We start from the raw sequence: 24,766 nt of genomic DNA, 5'->3' as shown, positions 1-24,766 counted from the left end.
CAAACAGAATCCAACAGCACATTAAAAGGATCATACACCATGATCAAGTGGGGTTTATTCCAGGAATGCAAGGATTCTTCAATATATGCAAATCAATCAACGTGATACACCATATTAACAAATTGAAGGAGAAACACCATATGATCATCTAAATAGAGGCAGAGAAAGCTTTTGACAAAATTCAACACTCATTTATGATAAAAACCCTGCAGAAAGTAGGCATAGAGGGAACTTTCCTCAACATAATAAAGGCCATATATGATAAAACCACAGCCAACATCGTCCTCAATAGTGAAAAACTGAAACCATTTCCACTAAGATCGGGAACAAGACAAGGTTGCCCACTCTCACCACTCTTATTCAACATAGTTTTGGAAGTTTTAGCCACAGCAATCAGAGAAGACAAGGAAATAAAAGGAATCCAAATCGGAAAAGAAGAAGTAAAGCTGTCACTGTTTGCAGATGACATGATACTATACACAGAGAATCCTAAAGATGCTACCAGAAAACTACTAGAGCTAATCAATGAGTTTGGTAAAGTTGCAGGATACAAAATTAATGCACAGAAATCTCTTGCATTCCTATATACTAATGATGAAAAATCTGAAAGTGAAATCAAGAAAACACTCCCATTTACCATTGCAACAAAAAGAATAAAATATCTAGGAATAAACCTACCTAAGGAGACAAAAGACCCGTATGCAGAAAATTATAAGACACTGATGAAAGAAATTAAAGATGATACAAATCGATGGAGAGATATACCATGTTCTTGGATTGGAAGAATCAACATGGTGAAAATGACTCTACTATCCAAAGCAATCTACAGATTCAATGCAATCCCTATCAAACTACCACTGGCATTTTTCACAGAACTAGAACAAAAAATTTCACAATTTGTATGGAAATGCAAAAGAGCCCGAATAGCCAAAGCAACCTTGAGAATGAAAAACGGAGCTGGAGGAATCAGGCTCCCTGACTTCAGACTCTACTACAAAGCTACAGTAATCAAGACAGTATGGTACTGGCACAAGAAAGATAGATCAATGGAACAGGATAGAAAGCCCAGAGATAAACCCGCGCACATATGGTCACCTTATCTTTGATAAAGGGGGCAGGAATGTACAGTGGAGAAAGGACAGCCTCTTCAATCAGTGGTGCTGGGAAAACTGGGCAGGTACATGTCAAAGTATGAGATTAGATCACTCCCTAACACCATACACAAAAATAAGCTCAAAATGGATTAAAGACCTACAAGTAAGGCCAGTAACTATCAAACTCTTAGAGGAAAACATAGGCAGAACACCCTATGACATAAATCACAGCAAGATCCTTTTTGACCCACCTCCTAGAGAAATGGAAATAAAGACAAAAATAAACAAATGGGACCTAATGATACTTAAAAGCTTTTGCACAGCAAAGGAAACCATAAACAAGACCAAAAGATAACCCTCAGAATGGGAGAAAATATTTGCAAATGAAGCAACTGACAAAGGATTAATCTCCAAAATTTATAAGCAGGTCATGCCGCTCAATAACAAAAAAACAAACAACCCAATCCAAAAATGGGCAGAAGACCTAAATAGACATTTCTCCAAAGAAGATATACAAACTGCCAACAAACACATGAAAGAATGCTCAACATCACTAATCATGAGAGAAATGCAAATCAAAACTACAATGAGATATCATCTCACACCAGTCAGAATGGCCATCATCCAAAAATCTAGAAACAATAAATGCTGGAGAGGGTGTGGAGAAAAGGGAACACTCTTGCATTACTGGTGGGAATGTGAATTGGTTCAGCCAGTATGGAGAACAGTATGGAGGTTCCTTAAAAAACTACAAATAGCACTACCATATGACCCAGCAATCCCACTACTGGGCATATACCCTGAGAAAACTATAATTCAAAAAGAGTCATATACCAAAATATTCATTGCAGCTCTATTTACAATAGCCAGGACATGGAAGCAACCTAAGTGTCCATCATCGGATGAATGGATAAAGAAGGTGTGGCACATATATACAATGAAATATTACTCAGCCATAAAAAGAATCAAAATTGAGCTATTTGTAATGAGGTGGGTAGACCGAGAGTCTGTCATACAGAGTGAAGTAAGTCAGAAAGAGAAAGACAAATACCGTATGCTGACACATATATATGGAATTTAAGAAAAAAAAATGTCATGAAGAACCTAGGGGCAGGACGGGAATAGAGACGCAGATCTAGAGAATGGACTTGAGGATACGGGGAGGGGGAAGGGTAAGCTGGGATGAAGCGAGAGAGAGGCATGCACATATATACACTACCAAATGTAAAATAGATAGCTAGTGGGAAGCAGCCGCATAGCACAGGGAGATCAGCTCAGTGCTTTGTGACCACCTAGAGGGGTGGGATAGGGAGGGTGGGAGGGAGGGAGACGCAAGAGGGAAGAGATATGGGAACATATGTATATGTATAACTGATTGACTTTGTTATAAAGCAGAAACTAACACACCATTGTAAAGCAATTATACTCCAATAAAGATGTAAAAAAAAAAAAAAACCCAAAGAAAGATGGCAATACAGTGGTTTTGTTCAAGTGTAGTGTGAGTCACAATAGAATGAGCTGTTTTTCAATATGGCTCACCTATTGATTATGACTGATAATAGAAGAAGCAGTGACATGCAGAATGGCAGTTCATCATTATATCTGGCTTATTAATAAACCCATATTCAAATGTAAACACAAATCAAATAATGGTATCACACAAGAAAAGCCTACCTCCGAAAGAACTAAGAGGCTGGTCACTTCCCCAAAGTTGACTTTCTGGCTAGCACTGACTGTGCTGCTCAGATTAACGATGAGTATAGAGCCTGCTTCCTTACCATTGACCCTGAGAATACAAGTGTGATTCTATTTTGCCGACTTGAAAGAACCCCACATCTCCTCATCCACAGGTGAAACAAAAGAGTTAGAAGGGAGACTCTGAGAAGGGCTTGGCGGCCTAGGGAGAGAGTGATGCAGACCTGTTGCTGCTACACGATCTTGATCTCTTTCTTGCTCCGTTCAAGAAATTCAATCAAACCCCAAAGACACTAGCACAGAAAAGAACCCACAGGCAACATTTCACTAACTCTGGATTTCTGGTGTTGTTTCTGCGTATCTCCCCTCATCTTGTACGGCATTTCGGGGTGCAGAACTTCAACTCTAGGGGAAAACTGTGATGAGTGTCAATGTCTGGCACTGACCTTATCAGAGCACAGATGTGCATATAACTGGTACTTTTTACTTCAACAAAATATAAAGTCCAAGTAAGAAGTACAGCAACAAAAGTGACAATTGGGAATGGAGCTGGAGAGCCTATGGAGAAAACAAAAAAGCTGAGTCCCTCCAGCTTTAGTCCAAATTTCAACCAAGGAAAGGTGTGGGCCGATACCAAGCAGGTGATGACACCAGTGAAACAGCGTCACCACTCACCCAATTGCCAGCCAGTCTGGGAAACCACAGCCCACTGGTTCTCGGAGCTCTTTGCTCACCATCTTTGCGTTGTGTGACCACAGGCACAAATCTGTGTGAAACATTTACCAGCTTTGCTCAGAAGGCCTTCCTTGGCTGCCCAGTTTGTCAGAGGATCCCACTTTACACTCTCTCACAGTCTCTTTGTCCTTCTTCTTTAACACTCATAGCTCCCTGAACATCTCACAATTATGATTAAATGCTTATTTTCCTACAGATTTGTTTAAAGCCTGCCTTCCCCCGAGAGAAGGTCGGGTGCAAGAAGGTAGGTTGCTTCTGTAAGGGAAGAAAAATCATTTTCCCTCCACCCTTCTAGGTTCTTGGCTGACACCCTTCTGTAATAAAAGACAGATGAACAGGAGAAAAACAAACAAGTTTTGTTGTTGAACCCAAGATTGTGTGCCTGTGTGTCCTGAAGCCAAACAAACCGAAATGTTGGAGTTCTGAGTAGAGAAAGGTTATTGATTGAGAGGGCGCCAGCCGAGAAGATGGGAGATGTAGGCTGATCTCAGATCCATTTTACTGGCTGGCCTGGGGGTAAGGTTTTTAAAGGCAAAAGGGGCAAAAGGGTGTGTGACCGGTTCGCGCACAGTTCTCTATTGGTGCGTGGGGAGGTGACGGTAATGTTTTGGGAGTCAACATCCTCAACCTGGTTCCAACCAGTCTGATGTCTACTGCTTGTGCTCAGCACGCAGTCACCATCCATCACCAGGGTGCGGGTTGTAGTTCCTGCAGAACAACTCAAAGATATGCATCAGACTGTCATATATACCCCTTGAGGAGGAACTAGGGCTACGTATTATCACTGAACTATTGTTTCTCGACTGCTTCTCCTTTGTTTCTGCATCTTCTCACTTCCACAATTAGTAACTGCTTGAGTCTGCTCTTTGGAACTCAGGGAAAGCTTAGGAGACTAAAGCCTTTTTCTACAAACAAGAAACAGAGGACATGGAAAGGCTTTTGTACCCGCGAGGGCCCTGCAGGGTCCTGCATGGTTTCAGTTTAATAACATGTGTACCTGCTGTATACATGGGAGAGACGCAGGAAAACTGAGTAACTCTTCAAAATGGCCCAAGCCACCACCTTCAATACCATCTCCAGCGAAAGACAGAAGATGTTTTTGTGGGGGAGGCAGTTATGGAAGGTGACCAGGCGAAACACAGTAATCAAGGGTGAGGCTGTTATACAGATTTAAGTCCCTGCCTTCTCCACTGAGAAGAGGTTCCAGAGATGTAGAGCCCTCGGTCTCTCCCTGGTACAAAGAAGGACTCAACTTTACAAACAAAGGTTTCCCTTATAAATGTAAATGTCTCTTAAAAAGGGCAACTTCTATTCAGTTTTCAGAGCTTTTCCTGTATCTGCTGTTTCTTTAAAATAATCCTTATGCCACAGAGACATATTTGGGGGGCAAATTCTGCTCCCCTTCACTTCCCCCAGCACCTGACACCATGTGTCGCTCATCCTGGGGGCTCAAGATACATTTGTCGAATGACTGATTTATAATACCTTTCTATGTGCTGCACTTCGCTGAATTCCAAGTTCAACAGGTGTCTCCAAAAGAGGAAATCTCGTGCAGCAACAACAAAGAGGCTGCTTTGCTGCTTCTTAATCATTAGCCCGAAGGTAAGCGCTCTGTTATAAGTAACTTTACAAGTCATGATTACTACAATTGAAAACTCCCATTTAAGCCAGATTACCTCTGTGCTGTTCAAGCATCCCCTCTGTGCTTACACACCTCTCTCTAGGAGGCCTATACCAGCTTTTAACCTATCTTGTGGGCTTTTCATTTGGAGCCTCCTGTGATCTTCAAGCTGTAATTGTCACAAGTGGAGTCCTAGCGTTCTTTAATATTTTTGTTTACCAGAATTATTCATTTCATTTCTGCATGTGTTTGGTAGATAAATTTTCTGTAGCAGTTCACAAAATAATGCTTTACAGCATTAAGAGAAAACAGTTAAAGGCCAAAGACAACCACAAAAAAATTAACCGAGCAGTTAAAATATTTAAATCAGTTTCAGAAGGCTCAAATGTAAGCAACAACTAAGTCATCTCAAGTACATTCAACAGGGAAATCAGGAAGCATACTGGATGAGAACGTTGTACAACTGGCCCAGGACTACGGCAGGTGAGGGAGGGGCAGGGCTGGATCCTGTCCTTATTTTAAAATTTGCTATTTTGCTCTTTGTAAATTTTTTTTATGAATTTTGGTTTTTTAAAATCTTATATTAAAATATTACTGATGCTTCCACCAAAAGTCAAACAGAATTACCACGTGACCCAGCAATTCCACTCCTAGGTGTAACCATTTACCAAAAGAGTTAAAAACAGATACTCAAACAGTTATTTACAGGAATTCCCTGGCAGTCCAGCAGTTAAGGACTCTGTGCTCTCACTACCGAAGGCCCGGGTTGGATCCCTGGTCAGGGAACTAAGATCCCACAAGCTGAGGCACGGTGTGGCAAAAACAAACAAACAATCAAACAAAATTTATTTACACATGAATGTTCACAGCAGTGCTATCCAAAAAAGCCAAAAGGTAGAAACAACTCAAATGTCCATCAACGGATGAATGAATAAACAAATTGTAGCCTAATCATACCAGGAAATTCATTCAGCCACAGCAAGGAAGAACTGACACAGGCCACAACGTGGATGAACCTTGAAAACATCAAGCTCAGTGAAAGAAGCCAGACACGAGAGGCCACGTATTATATGATTCCACTAATATGAAATATCCAGGATAGGCCCATCCATAGAAATAGAAAGGAGATAAGTGGCTGCGGGGGCGGCTGGGAAGAGGGACGGAACCAGATGAAGGTGGTGGTTGCACAGCACTGCGAATGGACCCAATGCTCCTGCATTGTTCACTCTGAAATGGTTAATCTATGTTATGTGATATTTCACCCCAAGTAAATATATATACATATGTTACCGATCTTGATTCCTGAGTTTTTTTATGCCCCCTTATATTCTGTGCCTGAGGCCAGGGCCTTACTTACCACCCCTAGTCTTGGACCTGTTTCATTTTACTTTTTACTACAAATAAACAGAGTGACAAACTGAAATAAACTTGGGCCACATGCAAATCTGTGGCTGAATTCCAGGTAACAGAATGACTCATTTTTGACACAAAATTAGTTGTTGCGTGTGCCCTGCCGGCCTTCCCATATAGCCCCTCAGAGAAGGCTCAGTTACCTGGATCCTTCCTCACCACCTGGACGTCTCCATACACCAGACAAGACACCAACACACTTTCTGCCCGCTGAAGTTGCTGGGAAAAGTTTAATTGGCTACAGAAATTTGCAAGAACCAAAGGTCACCTCTGGAGGAAAAAGAAAACTACCCCTTTGATTCTGGTTCATGGAAGTGCATATTATTAGATTCCCCTCGGGGCTGTACATCCCATGTTTGGTGGAGAAAAGAGTGATTCTATGAGTGTGGTGATTTCCTTAGATACTTCCTTCATCTTGGCTTCGGTTACTTCAGAGCCTTAAAAAAAAAAAAGAAAAAATAAGTATTAGCCACATCGAAAGCTGAATAATATGTCTTACAAGTGCCTCCAACTAATCTTTGCACCATTTTGGTTTGCTTCTGAAGGTCTCCATGTCTGAGGCAAACCTAAATAGGCCCGGATGTGCCTTCCCTGGTGAACAGGAATGTTCTGCCCCTACGTGAAATAAGAAGAGAAATCACACTGGAGCGACTGACTCCGCACGAATTTTCCAAAAGCTGCTGTCCCTGCTAAAGAGCAGGGTTGTCCAGGCAGCACCTGCCTCTGAGCATGAATGGAATAAAGCCATCCAGGCTGCTACCTTCTCTAATAAAACCTCCAGGAGCCGTGAGGGACATAAGCTGCCCTTGGAAGCCAAGCCAGTCTCTGGCATCTCCCTACAAAGAAAGAAAACACTATTTTATTTTCTACAAATCCAAGGAACTCTGCTTTTCCATGAGTGACCTAGACCAGGGGTCAGCACACTGTGTCTGGAAATCAAGTTTTACTGGGACACAGCCCTGCCCATTTATGTACATACTGTCCAAGCCTGCTCTCCCTCTCCAACGCACTGGAGGGCCCACAAAGCCGAAAACAGTCACTGCCTGGCCCTTTACAGAACAAGTTTGCTGACCCCTCAGCTACACTATCAGCCTCCACATATCCATTTAGAGGCGCCCGGATATGTTTATTCCCGGCCTCAGGCTCATTCCTAACTGCCTGCTTTCTCAGGTGCATTCCAGATTCCCAGAAGCACCGTCAGCTGTCAAGTCTGTCCTGCTAACTATGCAAACAGGAGCGTCCCAGGGGAGCAGGATCCCGCGGGACCAGTCCTGTGATGCTCCCTTCTACACCAAGAAGACAGCCTGTCTGGGAAACAAACAAGAACTTAAAGGTTCCATCTCACCCTCTCAGGCAGTCCTGGTGATTCCAAGCCACGTATCAGTTTCAGCTGATTTCCAACTCAGCTATCCTTTGCTCTGAAAAGCTGTCATCACTGGCATCGCTGTATCTATCACTAGAGCAAAAGACGAATTAACTTAGCAAGGTGTAAAAAAACTCTGGGCAATTATCCTATTTACAATCCTAAACACTTTCCATAATTAACCCCCACTAAGAGAAGATACTAAGGAATATTCTATTATTACTTCCTAGTCACTCCAGGAAGACGTGAGTCCAACCACAACCAACGGTCTCCTTCTTTTGTCAGAGGAACTGATCATTTGCTTGTGTCTTAAATTGGAAGTACCTTATTCAGAAAATTTATAAAAGCATTTCAATTTAGACTGAAATTTATAACCTTCTGAAGACCACCAATATAGGTCAACAGCATGAAAGTTTTCCATTCCAATAAACATTCTCATAGGTCCAAGGGTTTGAGAAATAATTTGCACAATTTTGCTATTCTCAAATTAGAAACTTTATGTGATGATCCAACTACCTCAAGTTACATGTAGTATTCAAAGTAGGACTGATTATTGACATAGATGCTGCCATCTTGGGTTCCCGAAGAAATACACCTTCTCCATGAGATAGGCCTGTAATTGTACTTTCACTTTGAGCCACAGACTCAGTTTGGGGTTCCTCTTGCTTGGTTCCAAGTAAGTCAGCAGGTTGATCAACCCCTCAAGAGTTCTACTGATCTACGAAGATGACATTGTCAGGAAGTAAGTGTTTTATGCCTGACCCGTTCCTAGCCTTGGCCAAGTTTTTGCTGACTTGTAGCAATAGAAGTCTGAATTCCATAAGAGGTGAAAATCCACTTTTTTTTAAAGAGAGGAGAGGGAACAATTGGAGAAACCCTATGCTGACAGGCTAGAAAACAAAGATTTACCCTAAACATATGGAGTAAATATCAATAAATACATAAACAAAATCATAACAGACAACCTCACTCTCCTCCCTGACTTTTGGACAAAATACTGGAAAGGGGGAGGGTGGGGCTAGAGTATGGAGAAGACACAGAAAAAGATCAAGAATTGGCAGAAAAGACAAGATTACTTAGGTGAACAAAGAAATCAACATATCCTTAAAAACAATCAAGTAGAAGATACCTCCTAGTTAGATTTTAATTCAGGAAAACCACTTCTACTGTTACAAAAGGGTTTCCAATAAAGAAAACACAGGAATAACCAAAGAAAATATATTTTTAAAAAACAACCCCCCAAAATTGATATATCCTTATCCATGCACTCTTACTACGCAAACGTTGAGTCCTTCCTGGTTCTCTGCAACTAAAGGGGATTTGGAAGATGCACTCAGCTCCCTATGTGAGAAGAAATGAAGGTCAAGGATGTTCAAGTGACTTGCTAGGCACACAGCTCGTTCAAGGTGGGACCAGGATCCCCATCGTGCTAACCCAGGCCACAGGCTCAAGTCGAAGGTGTGTGCTGCAGTGGGCCCCACAGGGCCTGTACCCTGACACCACAAGTGAGAAGGGCCAAAGGGCCAAGGGAACTCCATTTTCTCAAGTATCTCAAGCTTCCTTCCCCACCTCCGAGCCCATGGAGGAGTGGGGTGGGCCCACATCCTCGCCCTCACACTCCTGGTTGTACTGGTTATTAGCCACATGCCTGAGAGTCTAGAAAAAAGTAGTAACAATACCTACCACCTCATCAAAATGTTATGAGGGCCGAAACAATGCATAAATGTGCTCTGAAATTATATGAAAATAGGAGCTGTTGCTGTTTATGGGGGCTATGTGTTTACAACATGGCATCTCTCAAAAAGTCATGGAAATATAAAGAAGCGGCGAAAACTGCCAAGTGCATGATTTTCAGAAGTCTTTCCTGTACCAAGAGTAATTCCCTACCCACTTCAGCAAGTGGACTCGGGTGGGTCTAATCTAATGGCTCTCATTTCCTGTCCGCTGGCTGTCAGCCCCAAACTCTGCCAAGGCATCAAAATGGCACAGGTTGAGTCTAACGAAGGGGAGCTCCAAGGCAAATGACGGTTCACTAATTTTCTTCCATATGTGTTCAGGGGCGGAGGTGGAACAACCACATAAACCACAACACTCAAGAACAGGATTCTCAAAATAGGCAATGCTGCTCAATAAACATGCTGATTTTATGGCATTCATGCTCCAGCAAAACACAAGTGCTAGAAACACAATTCTACATGCAGGACAGCAGTGGTTCCTGCACATCCAATAAAATGTGGGCGCTGCTCTGTGCCATATAAGACTTAGGGCTTCATTTTTGTTTCACACAGAACGGACTTAAGTCATAAGATACTTATCGGGGCATATTTTCACTTAATTCGAGACATCTCAGCTCTATCTTAAGACAACCTGTCTTTTTAAATAACCTCTGTACATACACACACACACACACACACACACGCACACTTCTCAGTGGGGAGAGTTATTAGATATTAGGGTCTTACATGTTAAATTTTTTGAAATGCCGCAGAATACGGAACTATTCGTGTGTGCCTTGTTACTTCTGAGGAGCAGAAAATTTTAAACCTGCACTGTCCGATGTGGTAGCCACGAGCCACAGTAGCTATCTAAATTTAAATCAACTAAAACCAAATAAAATTTAAAGTTCCATTCCTCACGTGTACACACTGAGCCACACTTCAACTGCTCAACAGCCATGTGTGGTTGGCGGTTACCATATTGGACAGTGCAGATTATAGAACATTTCCGTCACTGCAAAAAGTTCTATTGGATAGCATTGATTTAAAAACAAATGAATGATGATTTAAAAAAAAAAAAACCATAATCACCATGCAGTGGTTCTCCTTATCACTCCCTAAGAAAGGTTTTTTTTAAGGTCTGGCTATGTATAGTCAAAATCACAGCAACTCTCTCTCATACATGCATGTACCCCCCAAATAACGGAAGCACTCTTTTTAAAAAAGTTTTTTACTGTACTATTTCTTACAAGACAAAATCAAAATCACCAGCAGCAACGCAAGGGAATCGCTATCCTTAAACACTGGCCGGACTTACAAGACTTGACCGTCATGGTCTACATGTAGTTCTTTGACAAACAAAAGGCTTGTCATAGTCAAGTTTGCTTGTCAAGACTCCTGGTTCCTAATAAATTCCCAATATAAGAAAACATATATTCCAAGGCACCAGGGCAAGGGTAGAGTAATGTCTCATATAGTCCACCTTCTCTGCTACCCTGATGCAGCCATTAAACCATTTCTTCTCCATTAACAAAAAGAGGTGGTCGGAATTAAAAAAAAAATTAATAGCATACTTAAGATTCCCAGCATGCATACATTCCTGTAACACTTTATATCAAAATCCATCTCATATGGAGAAAGCATATTTTAAAACAGGTTTCCATGCACACAGTTTCCCCCAAAGCATTGTTATTGCTATGCTTCCTTCCTTCTCAAAGAGCCCCTGGAAGCCATAAAATATAAGAGCAATGGAATAAAAACTTAGTATGCTGTGAATGAGTTTTGCATTGAATAGTAAACGGTAGAACACAACCCCAGCGGGGCGTGAAAAGCACAGTAGTCTATGTCTCTATTAACTCCGTCCCTGGCTGGTACCACATCATCTGCAGGCAGTGAATCACGATCAGTAAAGAGCACCTTTTAAGCAACGTTTAATCCCTGACGGAAGGCATACTCAAATGGGGTTTACCAGCAGTACTTTACGAGAAAAAGTCTCCAGGTATGGTTTTGGAGTCCAACAATAAGGGAGGGGGGCTGTTTTAAAGATGTTTAAAAGAACTGTCAAAAAAGAAAGCAAAAAAGAATATTTTTTTCCAGTTCACTTTTGCTTGAAATGTAACAAAGGAGGAAAAGTAGTATTTTTATATCAGTTGAAAGTTTACAAAGCACCATCTCAACTGTTCCTCACAGCAACCCTAAAGGATGAAGATCCTGAGGTTTAGGACTGGGGACTTGGAAAAAAATTACCCAGTAAGTGGCAGATCCAGAAAATAAACCCATAGCACCCGCTCTACTTGCCCACACTGTCCCCACAAAAATAAAATATTTGCACCTTATACTGCAAGAATGGCCCCTGGCAACATCAACCATGTAGCCCAAGAGTTAAAATAAAAAGGAAGGTGATTCCAAGTTTAGAACAGTGCTGGAAAATGCACATTAGATTCACACAGGAGAAAAAGAGTATCTTACTCTCCTAGTCAAATAGAAAGAGACACCCAAAGTGGGATAAGGACGCCTTAGAGGGAGAAATGCACACTCTATATATAATCAGCGGAGAGGCCACACCCACCTCTGATGCCCACCATCAGTAACAATTTGGGGAACCAGCATCCTAACAGGCTACAGATTGGCATTCCCTTCTCGCTAAGCACTTCAGGAATGTATAACAGGAGCCAAGGGAGACGTGAGAGCTGAAGCCAAAGCACTAAACCCTCTGGGGGAGTTCAGGCTGTTCCGTAGGGATTTGTGGGCATTTTATGCTGTGAGTCAAGAGAAGCCATTTAGAGATTCAAGCTCCAAAATAATGCAGGAAGAGCATTCTGCCAGCAGAAGATGGACTGAGAAGAGGAAAGCTGGAGGCCTGGAGAGCAGGTAGGAGGCTTTGAGTAGGCAAGAGATGAAGGAGACGGGAACTAAGGTGAAATGAATAATAGCACAATAATAATTCCCATTTAATTTCCTACCATAGACCAGGCACTGTGCTAAGTGCTTTCCATTTAGAATAAAACGTACTCTTCATCACTACCATGTGAAGTGAGTACTATTACCATCCCCTTTTTATAAAGACTCTCTTAGCTGGGGGTCTGTATCTGAGGCCCCCTAGAAGAATGTCGATGGATTCGATGGACGGGAGGCTTCTGGGATATGAATACCGTTCCAATTGCTATGTGTGTGCAGCCTTCCAGGAAGTGGGTCCACAGCTTTCATCACTTTCTTGGAAGGTGCGTTGTCAGCCTCAAAATGTAGAGAACCATTATACTACCCGATGAGTCCCCCAGGACAGGGTGCGTGTTCTTATTGGACTTGCAGTTGATTCTCCTGCACCCAGCACCATGGCTGGGATGGCGTGAGCTCCAGCACATGTGGCGCATTGAGTGGATGCTGAAGCACGCAGCCATCAAACAGCAAGAGCATCATGCAACTTGGAAAAATGTGTACGAGGTGTTCAGTTCAAAAGACAGGCTTTTGTAATTAATAAAGACTCTGTGGTGATGCTTTGAGAACATATGCATATCCTGTTTTCCGAAACCTTTCATCCAATGGTTTTGGCAACCACTGATGATTCTTATTTGACTCAGTTATTACATTGGGGGTTGCATCTACATTTCTTTTAATTGGCCTTTTGTTTTTTTGAGTATTATTATGGAATTTTAAAAAAAATGTAATGTGTTATAATCCAATTTTGTCATGATTGTTTTTGATGTTCAAACTGTCCAAAGTGAGCCCCTTTCAAGTGGCTTCTTTGATCTTATACAAAATCTCCCCCTTGGTTTTTGAACTCTCCCTTCCTTTAAGTCTAGCAATACATTCTGGGCTCATCTTGTACTTTCCCTGCCCCAGACCTGAAACCAAGCATTTCTTCCAGGAACCCTAGTTCATTTCAGCGCGGGATGGTATTTTAGAAACTAAAATGGAAAAAAATGTTTCTTTACAAAAGAGACATCCACACAGTCACTACCTTAACCAGGTGATAAACTCAGCCCCATCCACCGTGTGACAACAGAGGGAAGGTTATGTGCCTTACGTGTCTCCTGACGTGTCTGTATAAAGTCTACAACAGCCCCAATGAAATATTCTTCCCAAAATGTCTAACCTGATTCTAATCATGAGAAAACAATCAGATGAATCCAAATTCTGGTCATTGCTACAAGACAACTGGCCTGGCCTCTTTATTAAAGTCAATGTTATGCAGAACTGAAAACGAGAGGGTGATTTACCCAGATTAAAAGAAACTAAGGAAACATAACCAAATGAACCTCAAATTGAGCACTGATTACATTCTTTTGATTTCAAAAAAAAGCTAAAGATACATTTGGGGATAAATGGAGAAATTTAAATATGGACTGGAGGGCTTCCCTGGTGGTGCAGTGGTTGAGATTCCGCCTGCCGATGCAGGGGACACGGGTTCGTGCCTCAGTCCGGGAAGATCCCACATGCCGCGGAGCGGCTGGGCACGTGAGCCATGGCCGCTGAGGCTGCGCGTCTGGAGCCTGTGCTCCACAACGGGAGAGGCCACAACAGTGAGAGGCCCAAGTACCGCCAAAAAAAAAAAAAAAAAAAAAATGCACTGGATAGTAAATGATGTCACTGAATTAATGTTAATTTTCTTAGGTGTGATCATGATACTGCATTTACGTAAGAAAATGTCTTCAGTTTTAGAAAATGAATGATAAAGTATCTAGGAGTGAAGTGCTATGATGTTTGCAACTTATAAATGATTCAGAAATAAGTATATACACAGAGAAAGAGAGAATCAAATGTGGTAAAAAGGCAACAATTGATGAATCTAGGTGAAAGGTTTACAAGTATTCACTGTACTATTCTTTCATCTTTTCTGTAGGCTTGAAAGTTTTCAAAATAAAAGAATCAGGAAAAATACACACACACACACACACACACACTCACTATTATGATTACAAGCATGAAATGAGTCATATACGGATATGGACTAAAGACTGGAAGGAAAGACTCAAAAGCGAGCACAGTGACTATGTTAGGTTTATGGATCCATTTTCCTTTTTTTCCCAATTTTCTGTAATGCCTCAGCTAGAAGTCCACAGAAAACAAAATCTTCCCAGGCTGGAAGCCAGCATGTCACTTAGAAGGAAAAGCCCAGGAGTCACAGGAGAGAGACCAGAGACAATGGCGAAGGAAATGGGTGCCTTTGCTCCCTGACTGCTGCCGAGATTCAAAGAGAAAAGTGAAGAGGGAAGCCTGAGCTTGCAGGAGAGAAGGGACTCAGATCCCAGGAGCACACCCGGGCTCAGGAAACGGAAGGCGCTGACTCCAGCTCTGTACTTCCTCTAAGGACCCTCCGATTATGAAGTAGTTTCAACTTCTGAGTTTGGTCTGAAACGATCAAGCTAATACAGTGCATCGTGGAGTTAACTTCCCTCCTCTTTCTGTATCGGCCTGCCTCCTGTCTCGCCACAAAAAGATGATTTCTCTGCATAAGAGATAGTATGTATTGGGTGGAGACATGGAATCTAAGATCCTAAAACCTAGAATAAAATGCTACTCACATGTCTTAAGATTACGGTTTTGTATTTTAAAAACATGTTTCCCAAAAGAGCTGCATTTCTGGGAACTGTTGACTGAACTCCATCTCATTTCTTGCTTTCAGGCATAGAGCACATAGAACAAGCACTATCTAAGCACAAGAGTTTTACTCTGACCTGACAGAGGGGCACGATAAATGTTGGAATCATAAAAACTGGAAGTCGTTCCTGACCTCGGTGTGGAGTGATTGCACCTCAGGGCCTTGCAGGGCAGCCCCAGAGACACGCAGACTGAAAAACAGCCTATGAACTTCAGACTCCCATCCCTCTTCTCTTTCCAGTTGCTTAAAAATGGAATTCTGAAACAACAAGGTCCTACTGTATAGCACAGGGAACTATATTCAACATCACATGATAAACCATAATGGAAAAGAATATATATATAAAACTGAATCACCTTGCTGTACACCAGAAACTAACACAACACTGTAAATCAACTATACTGCAATTTAAAAAAAAAAATGGAATTCTGGACAGAGATCCTGTGCTTTGTTTCTAGATACTGAAAAACCTGCAATTATAAGAACCTTTGGATATCCTATTTAGTATAAATCTACAATTTTTTATTACAATTACATGAAGCAGTCTCATTCTATTACATCATACACCGCAAAGCCACGCAAATTTGTGGATACCGTTTAAACATGGGACAAATTATATTTAGACACCAGGGGAGAGACCTCAGCAAGGAAGTACAATGATTTATTTAATGGACCATAATTTCCCATTGATTTCTTTATTCTAAAAATGGTTTATTAGACTTGTGCAAAAGAGTTAACACAGCAGGCCTGAGGCTGCTATCTTTAGAAGGGCCTGCTTGCTGGGGAACTTAGCTTTCAGAATGTTTTCTCCATTACTAACTGATAAGGTCATTTCACTGGGCCTAGGCTGTTTGTACAAGCAAGGTGATTTGTGGTGAGCGCTTGCTATCCTTCTGGGAGCCTGGAATTTGGGTAGTTGCTAGGCAGAGAATGCCCATGTGACCAGTCTCCTATAGAAACTCTTAAGTGTCAAATGGGCTTCTCTGGGCATAAACATTACACACTGCATTTTTACTGCTGGAGGGAGGGTGAGTTCTGTGTGACCTCTCACAGGAGGGAGAGAACATAGGAAACCTGCAGATAGATTTCTCCAGACTCTACTTATACCTCCTTCCCTTACTGAGCCAGCTGTGTATGCTTACTCTGTCACTGAAATGAATTTTAGCCATGAGTACAACTATATTGATTCCTTCTAGTCAATCATCGAATGTGTGGGTGGTCTTGGGGGACCCCCAAAACAAGACTTAGTTTGATTTTGCAAGTACTTCTGAGTAGCTTATAAAAATCTAAAAAAAAATTTAAAATACTATCCTAAAACTATTATGCCTGGGGGCTTCCCTGGTGGCGCAGTGGTTGAGAGTCCGCCTGCCGATGCAGGGGACGTGGGTTCGTGCACCAGTCCGGGAAGATCCCACATGCCGCAGAGCGGCTGGGCCCGTGAGCCATGGCCGCTGAGCCTGCGCGTCCGGAGCCTGTGCTCCGCAACGGGAGAGGCCACGGCAGTGAGAGGCCCGCGTACCGCAAAAAAAAAAAAAAAAAAAAGAAAGAAAGAAAAAACTATTATGCCTCTTGAACAGACCACCACAGGTGGTGGACCTGGTCTTTGTAACTGCTGCCATTCTATAGATACCAGAGTAGCTGAGAGTTCAGCTCACCAGCTCTAGATCCCAAAATAATATTCTTACTGCAACTTCCCAGGCAATAAAAGATAAATGTTCTCCACGAAGCAGAAAGCAAAGGTTAGAGCCCAGGTGTATTTGCTCAAAGCCAAGGATTTTTTTTTTTTTTTTACATTGTGGGTTTTAAAGACATCAGCTGCACATGTGCCATACATTTAAATAATATCAGCCAATTTCTGGGAAAGGAAGTCATTAGTCTAGTGTTCATATTTCTTGACACATTTGTTTAGGATTGATTACAGACAGTAATCTTGTTTGACAGAAATACAGTCCCAACTCAGCTCACATTAGCGCCTGGCCATCAAAGCAGTTATTTGCTTTTCAGTGCTCACTAACACCATGGAGCCAGGCAGAGAGGAGCTGAAGTGCAAGGTTCCTCTGGAACCCTAGGGTCTGCCACTGGATTAAGTCAGGGGCACCATTCTTAGTTGGAAAACCCCCTGCAAGGTGTCAAGATTATACTAGACTATATCCTCCCCTGCTACCTACATTTAGTACTGTAATGGGTAGTAAGCAACCACTGCATACTAGGGAGCCAGGAGACCAAGATAAATAAGATGCTGGCTGCTCTGAAGGACCACACCAGTTGGTGGCTGATAGACAGGAATTCTCTGACCACCATGGAAGCCTGCTAGTCAGCTGTGATCCCAATCCCAGCATCAGAGTCTTGTTAAGAGATCTTTCCTTTCTTTCTGAGACCCTGTGACTCGCTCAGCAGTTGCTGGCAGTCACTTTTCTCAGAAACTACTGGTGAGCTTTACCCAGAGACCACCAGGCCCCAGGCAAGAACTGGCGGGCCAGCCAGCACACAGGTGGGTGGACCACACAAAGCAGACGCCATTTCTATATTAGTTGATGCTTGCAAACAACCAGATAGTTATGCATGAACGATTATGTGTGCGTTATTTCTCCCAGCCATCTCACTTGTTCCACCGTCATCCTCCTTTCACGTGTGAGCACCTGAAATAATGGAGACAATAAAGTGGCTGGGAAGGGACAGAGCATATATCCAACACGGGACCACACTGGAATGTCCAATCTGTTGTGTAAGCCATGCAGCCTTACAGCACAGGAAGCTCGTCTTCATATGCAATCTCATGCAGAACCAGGCCACGTGAGCCAGGAAGAGTGGAGCTGAAGCTCCACTGAAGTAGGGAAGCAGGGAAGAGCCTGGAAACACCCCCCCCTCCCCGCCCCGATCCCAGTCTACTCCTCATGGCAGCCTGGATTCCAGCTCCACAGGCACGGTGTGAAAACCACTGCACTGGTTCAAGAGTGCAGGGAGTGATCATTAATTCATTAAGAGACCCAACATGCAAAATATGTAAAGCTATTCCCATCTGAACACACAGTTAAAGGACATGCTAGAGAGCTGTGAGTCTCTCCTAGCAGGTAATATCGCAAACAAGCAGGCTTGCGTAACAAAGCACACGTAGACACACCACACAGCGATCCTGGCAGTCCTCAAATGCAATATCGCCAGGCTCATTTGCTAGGATGAGGGTCCACAGTGGTAATCTTCTAAACAAGATATATCCAGTTATTGTGGTAATAACCCCTACCTAAGAACATGATTCCGGCTAGTTCCTTTCACTTTGAAAGTTATTACATACAATATTCTTAGATGAGAGGAAGTAAAAATGTAAATTCTCCCCAAATGAGTATTTAAATAGAAAGAATTTTTTTTTTTTTTTTTTTTTTTTTTATTGCGGTACGCGGGCCCCTCACTGTTGTGGCCTCTCCCGTTGCGGAGCACAGGCTCCAGACGCGCAGGCCCAGCGGTCATGGCTCACGGGCCCAGCCACTCTGCGGCATGTGGGATCCTCCAGACCGGGGCACGAACCCGCATCCCCTGCATCGGCAGGCGGACTCTCAACCACTGCGCCACCAGGGAAGCCCCTAAATATAAAGAAATTTTAACGAAAATCCCTAAGGGATTTTTTAATTCAAACTTGACTCTAAAAATCATTATACAGGTCCTCCAGAAGAGAACAAAACACATTTTTTAAAATGTTAAATAAAAATGAGAGTAGGGTAGATAAGGGCTTGATTTACAATAATCCTATGATAATGAAAAGGGTGGTAAGGATTCAGAAAAAAGAGATGAAATCACCAATGGAACAAAACAGAAATCCCTGAAACAAATCTAAATTACTTCATTGGCGGGGGTGTGGGGGCAGGGGGGCAGTATAAGGGGGATGCGGATTCCCTGCCTCACACAATACACCAAAAATAAAGTCCATATAAATTACAAATTGAAAATATAAAATTGAAACCATATCAGTCTCCCAAGGCAATAGAAATAAAAACAAAAATAAACAAATGGGACCTAATCAAACTTACAAGCTTTTACACAGCAAAGGAAACCATAAAAAAAAACAAAAAGATAACCTATGGAATGGGAGAAAATATCTGCAAATGATGCCACGGACAAGGGCTTAATCCCCAAAGTATACAAACAACTCATATAAGTCAACCAAAAAAAACCAAACAACCCAATTGAAAAATGGGCAGAAGACCTAAATAGACATTTCTCCAAAGTAGACATACAGATTTCCAAGAAACACAGGAAAAGATGCTCAACATCACTAATCATTAGAGAAATGCAAACTGAAACTACCATGAGCTATCACCTCACACCACTCAGAATGGCCATCATTAAAAAGTCTACAAATAACAAATGCTGGAGAGGGTGTGGAGAAAAGGGAACCCTCCTACACTGTTGGTGGGAAAGTTAAGTTGGTGCAGCCATAAGGAAAAACAGTATGGAGGTTCCTCAGAAAACTAAAAATAGAGCTACTATATGATCCAGCAATCCCAGTCCTGGGCATATACTTGGACAAAACTGTAATTCAAAAAGATAGCTGCACCTCTATGTTCATAGCAGCGCTATTCACAATAGCCAAGACATGGAAACAACGTAAATGTGCACTGACAGATGAATGGATAAAGAAGATGTGGTACACAAATACAATGGAATATTACTCAGCCATAAAAAAGAACAAAATAATGCCATTTGCAGCAACAAGGAGGCAACTAGAGATTATCATACTAAGTGAAGTAAGTCAGAAAGAGAGAGACAAATACCACATGATATCACTTATATGTGGAATCTAAAATATAGTACAAATGAACCTATCTACAAAACAGAAACAGACTCACAGACAGAGAACAGACTTGTGGTTGCCACGGGTGGGGGGTGGGGGGATGGAGAAGGGTGGATTAGGAGTTTGGGGTTGTTAGATGCAAACTATTACATTTAGAATGGATAAACAACGAGGTCCTACTGTATAGCACAGGGAACTATATCCCATCTCCTGGAATAAACCATAATGGAAAAGAAAATTTAAAAAAGAATGTATATACATGTATAACTGAGTCACTTAGCTGTACAGCAGAAATTAGCACAACATTGTAAATAAACTATACTTCAATTCAAAAAATTTTAAAAAAGAGAAACCATAAAAGTGCTAGTGGAAAACAAATGGGTAACTATTTATATAATAATCTTTTGATAGGGAAAGACTTTAGGCAGGATACTAAAGACATAATCCACAAAAGTAAAAGATTTGACCACATATAAATAAAAAATACATGAATAAGGACTACATAAAGTCTTTATTTAAAACTTTAGGGAAAATAAAAACTAAGATAAAACTAATAAAAACTAATGAAAGCCATTAACAACTTAGAAAAAAAACAAAATCACTTTGAAAAAGTATGTGTAACCTAACAAAGGATTAATGTCCTTTATATATAAAGAGCTTATCAATCATTAAGAAAAAAGGAGGGGATTTCCCTGGTGGCACAGTGGTTAAAAATCCTCCTGCAAATGCAGGGGACACAGGTTCGAGCCCTGGCCCAGGAAGATCCCACATGCCGCAGAGTAACTAAGCCCGTGTGCCACAACTACTGAGCCTGCGCCCTAGAGCCCGCGAGCCACAACTACTGAAGCCCACGCGCCCAGAGCCCGTGCTCCACAACAAGAGAAGCCACCGCAATGAGAAGCCCACACACCGCAATGAAGAGCAGCACCTGCTCGTCACAACTAGAGAAAGCCCGCGCACAGCAACGAAGACCCAACGCAGCCAAAAATTAATTAATTATTTTTAAAAAAGAAAAAGGATAATAGCAAAAGGAAAAATAGGGCAAAGGATATGAACAGGCTATTCATAAAACAAAAGGCCAATAAACATATAAAATATTCATATATATTTATTAATCAAAAAGTCAACAAAAGAAAATCCCTTTTTTAACCTATCAAAATGACAAAAATCTCTAAAACAATACTCAGTATCAGCCTGATTTTGAAAGCTGACACATTACCACTGTAGATGTGATTAAATCATTTTCACTAAGAGAAAAAAGTATGCTTGTTAAGAGGGGAAAAAAATGATTCTCCACTTTTTAAAAAAATCCTACAATGATATTAAATTTTATGAGAAACCTAAGATGTTGATAACTGCACCTCAAGTCACTGCTAAGAACTGTAAGCTGGTTACCTGGAAGACAGCTTGCATCCCTGAAGGAGGTAGGCATTCAGAGTCCCAGTTGCCGCAAGTAATAGCCCCAGGTATGGAGGGGAAGGCTTCATTGGCCTCGAAGAAAACTCAGGATGGAATTGGACACCGACAAAATAGGGGTGATCTGAAATGAGAATAATCATAATGCAACTGAAGCAGATAAATATAAGAAAACTCATTAAGTGGTAAGATGACTATTTAACTTGTTACCATCATAGCCAGTTATTTTCATGATCCAACTTGGTAGCAGAATTTCACATTGCAAAACACATCACATCAATAAGAGATCCAGCATTTTATTTGTGCAAGGTGTTAGAGAGTGAGCAAAGTTAAGCAAAAGTTTTTGAATGGGAAGATGATCTGCTTTCTCCAAATCTGCCCGCTATCTAGACCCTTCACAGAGGTACAGTGGTTCCATTTCCATGGGTGGGGCCCAGGGCAGGCCACCCTAAAATATGCCTAAATGGCATATTGATTACTTTGAATTAAAGTTACTTAAGATTGAGCTGATGGGGACTTCCCTGGTGGCACAGTGGTTAAGAACCCACCTGCCAGTGCAGGGGACATGGGTTCGAGCCCTGGTCCGGGAAGATCCCACATGCCACAGAGCAACTGAGCCCGTGTGCCACAACTACTGAGCCTGCGCTCTAGAGCCTACGTGCCACAACTACTGAGCCCACCTGCCACAGCTACTGAAGCCCGCGCTCCTAGAGCCCGTGCTCACCAACAAGAGAAGCCACCGCAATGAGAAGCCTGCGCACCGCAACGAAGACCCAACGCAGCCAAAAATAAATAAATTAAAAAAAAAAATTGAGCTGATGCAAGAGGGACACTTTGACACACACCCCACCTAGTCTCCTGAAAGCAGGAAGTAAATCTCTCTTGTGAAAGGTGTACTTCCTGCCTCTGAAGTGGAAGGATACCCTTATCACCAGAGACAGGGAATTTGGGCAGAGAAGCCTATAGAAACACATCTTGTGACTTCGTTAATTTACGACCCAAGCCCAAACTTTGTTTAGATTCTTCACTAATTAAGCACCCAAATCCTAAGTTTCTTTGTCCTGTTAATTCCTCACATATTTATTGTTTCTTTGTCTAAAAAGTATAAAGGCTGCCTGCTTTGGCCGCTTCTTAGGTCCCATTTCTATGAGACCTCCGTCTGCATGCATTAAAATTTGTTTTTCTCCTGCTTATCTGTCTTGGGTCAATTTTACTATTAGTCTAGCCACAAGAACTCAAGAGGGTAGGGGGGAACGGTCCCCTCCCAGCACCCTGGTATCCTCATACTTAAGGCTAACTGTAAGTCACTCTTTCTCTTAGATGACTTCAGGCCATTTTCCACAAGGTCTCCTTTCCCAAGGGATGGGTCCCCTGGGAATGCACCAGGTATAACTGCTTTTCTAGTCACAGCTCTGGGCTGGATATTAATCACGGATAGCACCATGAAGCTGAACAGGCACTCATGTTTCAGCCGATGCCAACGTATCTCTTGTGATGAAGAGTCTCCAAGTGCTAAAAGGATGCCCTTTCAAGACGTTAACGGTGGTTATGGCTCAAGGGGTGAGAGTTCAAGATATTTTTAATTTTCTCCCTTATATTGATACTTCTCTGTATTGTGTGAACCTTTACAATGAACACATATTTCTTACATTATCAGAGGGCAAATAAAGCTATTATACATTGAGGGTTGTAAGAAGTCCCTGTATGAGCAATTCCAGTTCTCCTAGATGTAATAGGAACAGAAAAGTAGCTTTTCTCAAGTATCTGAAATCCCTTGTTTGGGAACGGTAAAAATTAATGGGCAACATTTCCAAATCTGGGTAGAAATTTTCTAGGATTACAAATTCCTCTCCCCACTCAGAACTCTCAAAAACTATGTTTATTCCCAGATTAGGAAGCAACTCCTAATTAGAGATTGGGCGACTCTCTAATCCCATAATTGCTATAGTCAAAGCATGGTCAGTATGTATTCCTTACTTTAAAGATCATTTTAATGGCCATATACATATCAAACTAAAGATGATAAAATATAAGTTTTATAGGAGGAAGTAAATATAACTTTAAATCTTTCAATGAGATGCTTTATCAAGTGATCTGAAAGTCTAGTACGGAATTCAAAATCACAAATCCCCATCACTTACCACTGAAGACCCAAAGCTACTGCTCAGTAGTAAGGAAATGATGATTGAACGGCAATGTCCACTGTCTTAAGGTTATCATTTAAAGCTTATCCCTCATCCTAATAAAATAGGTAGCAGGCTAGCAGAGTGTTCTTATCTAATGGTTATGGAACTTTAGAACGGGAAAGGACTTCAGAAGTAGGGTAAATGTCCAGGTATAGACGCAGAAGCCTGGAGAAGCTTTGTCCTGTTCCTGGTCGGCTAGCTGGGGTTTCAGCTTCCATCGTCTGACTAGCTCACGCCTCCGTTTGCACCCGTGGGGCCAGGTGTGTCCTGGGGCGCTCACTGCCCGCTTCAGAAGCTTTGATGTAAGATCACCATCTGTTCTCTTCTGCAAAGGATGGATCTTTCAATTCTCAAATGATGATGATGATGATCCTTCTCCTATTTTGAGTCTTCTTTATAAAACAGTGGCAGGATCGGAGAGTAGTTTTTCATGTTCGTTTTAATTTTTACTCCTTACTTAACTAAATAAAAGTTGGAAACCTGAAAAAAAATAATAAAGCTTTGCTACACAAAATGGTAGCCCCTGGCCACAGGTGACCATTTAATAAACTCATTCAAATTAACTGAGCACATTTCAAGTGCTAAACAGCCACACACAGCGAGTGGCTACCATACTGAACAGGGCAGAACCCTCCATTATTGCAGCAGATTCTACTGGACAGCTCTGAATCCAGAAAAACCCAGTGTAGAAATCCTCTACGTCATATCCAAGAAGAAGCCTCCTTGAATTAGAATAACATTCAGGTATGAAAGCTTGGTGAGAGGAATGCCACCTTCTCCCGGGAAAGTGTCCCCTCAAGAAAAGAAGAGAAACCAGCTGCCCTTAGAAAGGAAAACAGTACCTCTTTAAATTAAAGATGTGATGAATCTTGCAGCACAGCATCTAGGGATGTCTCTGAAAGAAGCCGACAATAATTGTGGTTTTGTACCACTAGAGACAGAAACTAAGCAACGGATCGTGTCATAGCCAGGGAAAGAATATTTGAACGAATGGATCGTTGCTCTGAATCACTTTACCCAAAAAATCCAATATGAGGAAAGAGACTAAAACTTTTTATTTTGATGATGCTCTATCAGTCAAAGTGTCTTTTAAATAATGCTCTTAATTGCTTTGAAACACATTCTGACATTATACTAATCTCAAGC

At 41.8% G+C, this 24,766-nt stretch overlaps 1 protein-coding gene across 8 annotated transcripts in view; it reads right to left on the bottom strand.

The window, feature by feature from the left end:
• Positions 1-6,766: 6,766 nt before the first annotated feature.
• Positions 6,767-24,766, bottom strand: part of CTPS2 (CTP synthase 2) — a 108,646-nt gene continuing 90,646 nt past the window's right edge. For 5 of the 8 annotated variants that reach the window (XM_060137544.1, XM_060137548.1, XM_060137543.1 and 2 more), the window contains 3 exons: positions 21,414-21,558; positions 7,901-8,011; positions 6,767-6,992 (listed from right to left, as the gene is read on the bottom strand). In XM_060137544.1, the coding sequence (XP_059993527.1) occupies positions 7,942-8,011; positions 21,414-21,558 (215 nt within the window). In that variant the 3' untranslated portion in view covers positions 6,767-6,992; positions 7,901-7,941. The other 3 variants (XM_060137541.1, XM_060137542.1, XR_009538435.1) reach the window with 3 other exon arrangements.

Source organism: Lagenorhynchus albirostris, chromosome X (genome assembly GCF_949774975.1).
Source record: "Lagenorhynchus albirostris chromosome X, mLagAlb1.1, whole genome shotgun sequence".
Lineage (NCBI taxonomy): Eukaryota > Metazoa > Chordata > Mammalia > Artiodactyla > Delphinidae > Lagenorhynchus > Lagenorhynchus albirostris.
Note: the sequence above shows the minus strand (reverse complement) of the source record. Positions and strands in the feature narration are given on the sequence as shown.